The sequence below is a fragment of the Momordica charantia genome, assembly GCF_013281855.1.
Source record: "Momordica charantia cultivar OHB3-1 chromosome 8 unlocalized genomic scaffold, Mcharantia_2.0 BLBB01000008.1, whole genome shotgun sequence".
Lineage (NCBI taxonomy): Eukaryota > Viridiplantae > Streptophyta > Magnoliopsida > Cucurbitales > Cucurbitaceae > Momordica > Momordica charantia.
The window spans coordinates 13,544,366-13,554,582 of record NW_028275166.1 but is presented as its reverse complement, the minus strand read 5'-3'; the positions used below and the strand labels follow the sequence as shown (position 1 = coordinate 13,554,582).

At 34.9% G+C, this 10,217-nt stretch overlaps 1 protein-coding gene across 1 annotated transcript; it reads right to left on the bottom strand.

Annotated features, from left to right (window-relative positions):
* Positions 1-7,371: 7,371 nt before the first annotated feature.
* LOC111025653 (uncharacterized) lies at positions 7,372-8,196 on the bottom strand. Its single transcript, XM_022303543.2, has one exon. The coding sequence runs from the start codon at positions 8,089-8,091 to the stop codon at positions 7,372-7,374; it is 720 nt and encodes a 239-aa protein (XP_022159235.2). The 5' UTR covers positions 8,092-8,196.
* Between the last annotated feature and the right edge of the window lie 2,021 nt (positions 8,197-10,217).

Genomic DNA, 10,217 nt, shown 5'->3' with positions numbered 1-10,217 from the left:
TTGTGACAGCTTAGCAGCCTCAATGAGAGCTAAGAATAATGTCTACAATGGGAAGTCACCACTAGTAGAAAGTTGGTCTTCCATGACAGTTGTGAACAGTAAAAAAGTTTGGATGAAAAAAAACTATCATAAATGATGGGGGCGCGTTTTTGGCGGGAAAAAACGCTATTTTTCAGATTTTGTAAGTTTTATGATAATTAAAAACTGTCCCGAAAATCGAAATTTCAATGACAGTGGAAAACTATCACGAATGGTGGAGGTGCGATTTTGGTGGGAAAAAATGGTAATTTACGAAAATTTTCAGACTTTTATGACATTTTATAATTGTCAATGAAAATAAAAAAAATTTCAAGTATTTCATGACAATTACCTAGATCATCTTGATAATGTATGACATACAAAAACAAATGATGTTGAGCGCGTTTCATTCCTGTCGGAAAAACTGCAGCTTTGTTAACGATATTAATTATTTTGGGATTGTTCGGTCGCATGGAGTATAGATTTATGCTTAATAGTTTCCCCAAATACTGCATGAAACAAGTAGAAGATGGTATTTGTTATAGTGGTATGCTTAGCGTAATTGTGCTCTTCCTCTTTTTGCTCCCGAGTTTAAGCCCTACGAATTTAAATTATTTTTTCAACCCTCTATTAATATATTTTTATAAAAAAATAATATAAGTTAATTCTAGTTTTACCAAGCATTCCGTAAATAAAATATTCACATTTAAATTATACTTTGATTTTTTTATATCGGAATGAAAGGTAATCAACTTAATCGAATTGTTAGGAATTAATTTGAGTTTAAATTGGAATTAGTTAGGTTCATGAAGCTTTAAATCTTTATAACATAAAATTTTGAAGTTTGGATAGAAATTTCCAAAATTAAATCTTAGTTTTGAGAATTTGTTTTTTTTTTATTAGATTCTTGTCTAAATTTTTAAGAATATTAATGGTAACTTTTTGAAAGAAAATAGAAACAAGTCAATAAAATGAAAAATAAAAACTTAGTAGATATTTCTTTTTCTAAAATATATTATATATATATATATATATATATATATAATGATAACATATTTAGTTACTTGTGTGAATTGAACGCTGAAGACCACTGAGACTTATGGACACATGTGTACACCAAACACCAACAAAATAAGCTGATTTTATGAAATGTTCAAGTATAATATTAATATAGTAATCATTTTTTCATTGTAGGTAATTACAATTAAAATAAATTAAATCAAACCACATCATTTTGCGAATTTCTTTCTTCCTCATCTGTTTTTGATGTTCTTCTAAAAAAACCAAAAGTTCATTATCTTCCTTGTGCCGTCGTTCAAGATCCGTTACCTAGATGACGCAAATTTACATAATCGATCGCCGACACTACAAGAATTATGGGTTTTTTCCAACGCTTTTATTCTCGACGCTGGGCAAACATCTTTTTCCTGATTAAAGAATAATAGTCGAGACTCTGCCGACTATTGACTAAAATAATTTGGAAAGGAATATATTGTCGACGCTTTTATTATCGACACTGGGTGAATTTACTCTTATCGACGCTTTTGCCTAACAGTCGGGTAAATTTTTGTTTTTATATATTACCACTCCCGACGATTTTTAAAATAGAAGGGAGAGATTTCTATTCCCGACTATTTTATTATATAGTCGGTCAAAATTTTTCTTAATTTTTTAAAATTACCATTCACGACTATTTTTAGAAAAAAAACATTGAATAGTGGACTTTACACCAATATTTTAATAAATTGTTGGGTGCTATTGTTTTTTATTTTTTTTAAATATTACAATTCCCGACTATTTCAAAAATAGTCGGGACATATTAATATTCCCGACCATTCTAAAATAGCATCGGTAATATATATTTTTTTTAAATATTATAATTCCCGACTCTTTTGAGAAAGATGAGGCTTCTAATGTTGGGGAAGAAGATATTGAGAAAGATGATTTCTGTAACGTCCCAAGTTTTCGAGTTATTTTTATTTTAAGATTTAAATTGTGCATTTGGATTTTCCCTTAAGGATAATTAAATTACTGGATCTTCTAATTTCAGAGATCTATTTTTGGGTAAATTAGAACTTAAAGTCCATTCTCTCGTTAGATTGAGATGAATTAAGTTTTAAATTTTGTTATTCTATTATGTATTCTCTAAAAATCTTTTACCCCTCTGAAAAAAAATCTCCTTTACCCCCCTTAACCCTAAATCCCTAACCATCCCTTTCTCTTCTCCACGCTGACCACCACTATGCACAATCCCTAACCATCCCTTTCTCTTCTTGCATGCTGACCACCATGACGCCGCAAACCACCGCAAATCCCTGTCGAATCGCACGTTGTCGGAGGTTGAATCGAATGGCATTGGTTCAATGCAACACCAGTGAGGGTCGAATCGACACTTCAATTGACAATGACGTCCGGACGATTTTAAAACCGCGACCACCACTGACCCCAACGACCACCGCTTACCATCGCGAACGTCGCTGAACACCTCGAATGCTGTTGATTACCGTGACCACCGCTGCTATTCGTCAATCTTGGAGTACTACCCCTTCCTATTTTTCATTTTTCATTCTTATTCAAGTCAATCTTGTGAAGTTATACAATTTGAAGGTTGGTGATTCTGTTAATCTTGCAGTATTTTGGTAATTGATGTTTTCAACATTGAGATGAAATGTATTAGCTAATATGCCAATCAAACGTTGTTTTAGGTTCATTCTATCTAAAATGATTTATGATGCCTTGATTCTGCAATTGTTCAGTTTATGGATGAGATTGCCGAGTTGGTTTTGTGTAACTTGAATAAACTGAGATAGTATAGGTAAGGAAGTTTGTTTATTAGGTTCCATGCAGTTCCTCCTCATCTTCCATTTTATTTTATTTTAGTTTTCTTTTTAAAAAGTTCATATCACTACCCTATTGCCCGTTGGAAGTTCTCATTTAAGGTGCTACATATTTTCTTTGCTGAAGGGCTTCATTTGTTCTTACTTTACTGCTTATTTATTTTATCGATCCACTTAGGCATGTGTTCATACTTTGTAATACACAAGGTTTTGTTTGGGGTCCGTTTATGAAGTATATAATCACTACATCTTGATCATTTGTACTCTTTACAGCAAAGAAAATAACACAAACAAATCCAATAACGAGTCAAAGCCTTCACAGAATGGTAGGATTTGTCATTTTTACTGGATTATGATTGATTGTGTATGTTTATCATATGGCACAAACATTTTCCTGCATTCTACACATGAGTTGGTCGATTTCTCGGTTGGACATGGATTTATTGTGATGAGAAATTCATATTTCATTTGTTTCTATTCTTACTTTTTAGTTATTAAGGATTGATTTTGTCGGTCAACATTATGCCCTACTCTGTATTATATGGTATAACTAGTGATATTATACATTGCATTGTTTCGACCGGAGAGTTTCAGTTTATATTGCCAAGTAATATCTTAATATTGGACTCCCTTATGCTGGAATCTCATCAATTATATTGACTACTTGTGCTAATATTTAATTGTTTTGATATGGCATATGGGAAAAATCATGCATGAATTATCTTATTGTTTGCCTTCAAAATCCTAATGCATGATTTATCTAATTTTGATGAAGGCAATCGGAGTTATGGAAGTTAATTTGAGAGGCACAACTATCAACAATGAATGAAACCTATTAATTCCGTAGATTCTATGACTTCTCAAATCTCCTTGATGATGCATTCTAGTGTGCTGGATTTTGAAATAAACTAAAATTTCTTAGTGCTAATTCAAGGTTTATATCTAACTTCATTGGAAGTAGAATAAAGAGAGCTCATTCTTTGGAAAGTGTTATATCACTTAGACTTTACATAGTAGTTGAGTGAGAAATCCACTCACAATGAGATGGGCTCTGTTATATCCATAGTAGGGGAAATTTTACCATGCTTGATTTCTTGATTTTTTGATCTCTCAATCTCAACTTGGGTTTATATTCATAGGAGGAAAAAGGTACCATATGTATGTAATAAATGGACCATTTTATTCCGAAATAATTTACCATATGGTTGTGTCAACCATAATGCCTCATGAAGAAATGATGTCTATGAAAGAAATGAATTTGTCTAAAGATTGGATTTTTGTTGTTAAATGATTGGAGCACAGTATTATATTGCAAGCTTCTCTCTATGACATAATCAACGTTTTCTTTCCTTCTCTTCTATGCTACAACATCTTCTTGAGTTTATGCTTATTGGCGTTTTAATACTTATCTCTCCTTTACAAAGTTTCTTAGCTGAGGCTATATAGTTCCTTGCATTTGGTTTCCTATGGTATTATTCATGTTGGAAGGTGTTGCGCCTCTGCTTAATAGCAAGAGGGACGAGTGCAAGTGCACACTGTCACAAGTAATAATCTGGAAATATTCCAAGTTCGTCTCCACAGGGACTAGTTTTCTTTTAAAATTGATTTTGTAAATTGTTGGAATGAGCAATCGAGTTTGGGAATAAAAATAATTGATTGGTTGAAATGCACGTTTTATAATTTAATAAAATATAATTTTGAAACCAACCCTCATACTACTGACTAGTTTGAAGAGAAATGAATTACACCTATCAGAATCTCATACTAAATTTACTCTCTAATTGCAAACTGGTTCAACTCCTATTCCATACCGCTTTTGGTTTGTTTAGAAGATTAGGCCAGTATTTAAAACATGTCTGTAAAATACTAGAAGAATCCTAAGTAATTAAAACTCCAACTTACGTTTAATGGATAAGAGAGCCTATGTCTAGGATCTTGTTTAAGTTCTTATGTCTAAGTAACTTCCCATTTTATCTTGATGAACTCCGTTGACTCTAACCTTTTCAGAATTAAACTCAACTGTTGTGATTTAAACAAGTGGCCAGCAAGTAAAATCAACTAGATTAATTAACTCAATCAAGATAAGCATATTTAGCGTAAACGCCGTGCTATCTGATAGATGTAATTAAAATGATGGAAACTAAGTCATTCGTAGGAGGGTTGAAAAAGCAAATTAGCTACTCATAGAAACATGAAAAATAGAAATAATAAGAAATGGAGTGAAATAAAATGTCATATTAAGTTAAGAGTAATTACAATAGCTAAATTAAAATCGAGAACCAAAATCTAAAGAAAATGATAACAACAAAAAGGAATTGCAATAAAAATAATTCTAGGAATGTTGAACACAATTAAAGACAAAACAAATTATAAAAGCATAAATTCTAGAGAGAAAGCAAGCTGGAATTTAAATGTCAAGTGAGCTCCCCCTTTGAAGCTTGATGGAACTTGGTATTCATAAGCTAAACCTTGCAAGTTGTGGAGAAAATCTTGGGTATTTGAGTGGAGGAGCTACAATGGGGCTTAACAGCATTTGGTTGCACGGATCAAGGGATGGGTTGAGATTTCTTCTAACTGCCCGGTCAACAAAAGCCCTTATTTGTAGGTGGAGAATGCGCCAGGCGCATTGCTGAAGTATCTGGAGTGTTGGCGATGCGCCAGACGCATTGCTGCTAGCTTTAAGATAGCCTATGTGTCATCTGCAGTAGGTGCATTGCTGCTTTTTCCTTCCTTTTTCCCTATAAAACATATATATTTCCTCATAATTCCATCTATTTATCCAAAACCAAGTGTACAAGTCTTTCCTAAGAAATAATACCCTTTATACCGGATTCAATGCATGAAACATATGTATTTAATTTCAGAAGACACTAAACATCCACAATTTGTAAACACTTTTCCCTAAATTCAAGACTTATCACACCCCCAAACTTGAGACTTTGCTTGTCCCCAAGCAAGAACAACAACTATCAAATCAATAATAAGCATGCAAAATTCAAGAATAAACCAAACATCAAGCAGAGCCGAGTAATTTGCTCATATGGTGTCTCAGGAGGAACGTCAAAGCTCTAATCCCTACTACTTTTCTCAAGCAAAATCATCATAAGGCCACCTTTGTTTAACAGATAAAAGGTTTTCAAAATCTTCTATTGTCTAACTCAAAAGACTTTTTCAAATCCGGTAGAGACTATGCACACTCCCTTTAATGAAAATTTTCTAGCACAAAAATGACTCGAAAATAGGACAGTCATTCAAGGGATTCTCTAGGCTGGCAACCAATCCAAGCTTGTCGATTAGTGAGTTGCACAAAGTCCAACTAGATCAAAGCTGCTACCATAAAATTATGAGTATCCCTAAGTGAGACTCTTTTTGCAAACAGAGTGGGAACTGAGTTAAGGCAAGCTTCCTTACTTTTCTTCTCTCATTAAGTTCTCTTGCCACATATTTTCTCCTTTCACGCTTTTGTCTTTCCACTCTTATTTTCATTTTGCTTTTCTTTGCAAAAATTTCTATCACTTTTTCCTTTTTTTCTTTTGCCACTTTTTTCTTCGTTTTTCCACACTTTTTCTTACCTTTCTTATTTTATTTTATTATTATTTTTTTCACTGCATTCTATTAGGCTTGCTTACGCTACTCCCCCAAACTTGAGGGAAGCGACTCCCCCAAACTTGAAGGAGACAGTGTCCTCACTGGTTTTAAGTGTGAAAAAAATTTTGGTGGTCCGTAAAATTTTTTTTACCATTAAAGGACAAAGATCCTCTTAAAAGATGTAAAAAGTTTAAAGGTTGAAACTAAAGAAGCAGAAATGAGTTTATCTTAAAACAACGTGGCAAATGAGTCATAGCTTGATCTAAATAGTAGAAAACAAAGCTCATGCATATTCCTAATTATCATCGACATGAGAAAAGAACAAGAACCTACTCAAAGATGGAAAATCTAAGACTTTTCATGCTTAAAATTAATTAGACAATTGTGCATTCACTTGAAGATTCACAAAAACAAAAATCTGGCAGCAAGTTTTATTATTTCCATGCATGTCAATGCTAGCCCGGAGCAACACATCATAATATCCACGACTTGATAGCATGCTTTCAAAAAACAAAATCAACTAACTACCTAAGTCCTAACATGCACATCTACTAATTTATTAACAGAAATAGAACCTGCATTGAAATAAATAATACTGGAGGTCACAAAAAACTCCCTGAATCATTTTCTTCATTGTTTGTAATATCACGATGTGGTTGAAGATGGTGGAAAGTAGACATGGTTGTGTCGTCTAGCACCAAGGCAAGTTCTTAGCAAAATTTCCTCTTTTCATCTTAACCTCTCACATTTAAGCATGTTATTGTTCCTGCAAAATTATTCAAACTAAATAATCAAATTAAAAAAAAAACTAAACAAACAATGCGTGAATAAAGAAAGAAAAATAAAATAAATAAAATACAAGACAAATCCCTCTTTTAGTTCTCAAAACCAAGGCGAGGGTCACTTATTCGCTGAAATCGCCTCCCTATCACGGTGGTTCTATTTTTAAAGGCTGAATTGACTTTCTCTTTTCTTTCTTCAAAGCAGTTGTCGCTATGATGCCTTCCTTTTCTGCTTCTTCTAACTCTGCCTCTATTTCTGCATTTAACAAATCATCTAACTCATAACAAGTAATTCTCTTATCAATGCTAATTACTGCACACTCTTCCATATCGTCCGGATATTTCATTGCATCCAGCATATTGAATGTCACCTTCTGATCATCAACGCGCATCGTGAGTTCTCCCTTTTTAACGTCAATTAGAGTTTCTCCTGTAGCTAGGAATGGGCGTCCGAGAATGATAGGCACATCCTTGTCAGCTTCACAGTCTAAAATAATAAAGTCAGTAGGAAAAATAAATTTATCAACCTTTACTAGGACATCTTCTATTTTTCCTTCTGGTTTGGTGATCGATCTATCTGCTAACTGGAGTGTGACGGTGGTAGGACTAGCTTTCCCTATTTCAAACTTCTTAAAAATGGACAAAGGCATGAGATTTATGCTAGCCCCTAAATCACATAGTGCTCTCCCTACATCTTTACCTCCTATTAAACAAGGGATTGTAAAGCTGCCAGGATCTTTAAGCTTAGGGGGCATTTTGCTCTTAAAAACATTACTACTACATTCTGTCAAAGCTACCGTCTCATACTCTCCTAACTTTTTCTTCCTAGTTATTATGTCTTTTATGAACTTTGCATAAGTAGGCATTTGCTCAAGAGCTTCAACAAAGGGTATGTTAATGTGCAGTTGTTTCAAGATGTCTAGGAACTTACGAAAATTATTGTCCTGATTTTTCCTTACTAAACGTTGGGGGAAGGGAGGAGGAGGTCTAGAGTTACTTACCTGTGGGGCAACCGGTACACTTACCGCTGGTTCTACTATTTTGTCAGGTACGGCCTGTGTGTCTTTCTCTCTCGAAGGGCTATGGGAAGATTCATCTGGCATCCGAGGCCCTTCATATTTTAGTCCACTCCTTGTTGCAATGGAGTTGCAATGCTCTTTTCCTATTCTTCTTGGCTCTTCTGTACTACTCGGTAATGAACCCTGGGGTCTTGTCCTTACCTCATTCACAAGTTGTCCCAATTGCATCTCTAATTTTCTTACCGTAACGTCATTTCTGCCCATGTAATCCTTCACATCCTTCATGTCCTTCATGGTAACATCAGTCCTAGTCATTAATTCCTTCATTGTGGCATCGTTCTTGGTTATCAATTCCTTCATTAAAATCTCCATGTTACTCAAGTTTTGTTGTGCCGGCTGCACATAATTTTTCTGTTGGTTGTATTGATGTGGAGTTGGTGGAAAAGCAGGTGAATTTGGAAATCCAGGTGGGGTATAAGCTTCCTTGTACTGTTGATTATGTCCCGTAGTATTGGAACTTCCTTGTCCACTCCATGAGAAATTAGGATGCTGCTTCCATCCCGGATTGTATGTGTTCGAATAAGGATTGAATTTTTGTTGATTCATTTGACCTACATAATACATAGAAGAAGGGTTAGAAGGGCAATTTTCAGATGGATGTAGATCTCCACAATAATAACAAGTAGATTCAGCTATTTGGTAAACAGGAGAAGGATTGGTTGTTGCTGAGGCTGATGCGGCAGTCGCATTGTTCTTTTCCATGTTCTTCAACATTTGAGTGATGGTGTCAATTTGTTTTTGCATAGACGTCATATTATCTAAGGCTAGCACGCCTGCTGGATCTGCTCGTTTTGATTGGGTCCTTGATTTCTCCGAGCACCATTGATAATTGTGTTCAGATAGCTGGTCCAGAATCTCCACTATCTCGTTGAAAGATTTTGATGTAAATTTCCCATTTGCGGCCCCATTAAGCATCATCTTAGTCAGTATATCGCAACCTCTAAAGAAATGTTCAATTTGTACGCATGCTGGGATTCCAATATTTGGACAATTCATTATTAGATCTTTGAAACGTTCCCAAGCAACGTTTACCGCCTCATTCTCCTTTTGTCTGAATGAGATAATCTCTTCCCGAACATCTGCATTCCTTGTCGGTGGGAAGTACTTAACAAGAAATTTATCCACCATATCGCTCCATGTGGTAATGGTGTCTGACGGGAAGGCGTTCAGCCATGCTGTTGCTTGGCCTGAAACAGAAAAAGGGAATAATGTGAGTCTTAATGCATCATCAGAGATTCCAGGTAATCTAAAAGTGTTAGCAACTTTAATAAAAGATTTAAGGTGAGAGCGTGGATCTTCATGTTCAAGCCCCCCAAACTGGCCAATATTGTTTAACATTTGAAGCATCATTGGCTTAAATTCAAATTTGGCATCTGCTGGAAACGAATTTATAACGCTAGAGTTCAGGTCCTCTAATATTATGGCTGCATAATCTCGCATTGCACGGTCTCTTTGGTCAGCCACGTGAATTGGGTTCGGCACTACATTTTCTGCCATTTTGTTGAAGTGCTCACGTTCTTTCTCTTTTTGGATTGTTGCTTGCTGGTTTTTCAGTCTCTGTTCACGTCTTAACCTCTTAAAGGTTTTCTCGATCTCTGGATTGTAGGGTCAAATATGAATTTGTGCTCATACACTGATACTCACTTTTGAGGTTGGATATGAGGATATTTTCAGAACAGAAACGGTGGAGTGATTGCACACAAAAATAATTCACTAAGAATAAATTAAAATGAAAATAAAGTCCCCGGCAACGGCACCAAAAACTTGTTGCGCCTCCGCTTAATAGCAAGAGGGACGAGTGCAAGTGCACACTGTCACAAATAATAATCTGGAAATATTCCAAGTTCGTCTCCACAGGGACTAGTTTTCTTTTAAAATTGATTTTGCAAATTGTTGGAATGAGCAATCGAGTT

What these genes read in the sequence shown, in the direction of transcription:
- LOC111025653 (XM_022303543.2), bottom strand. Translation starts at nt 8,091, where the DNA reads ATGCCTACTTATGCAAAGTTCATAAAAGACATAATAACTAGGAAGAAA.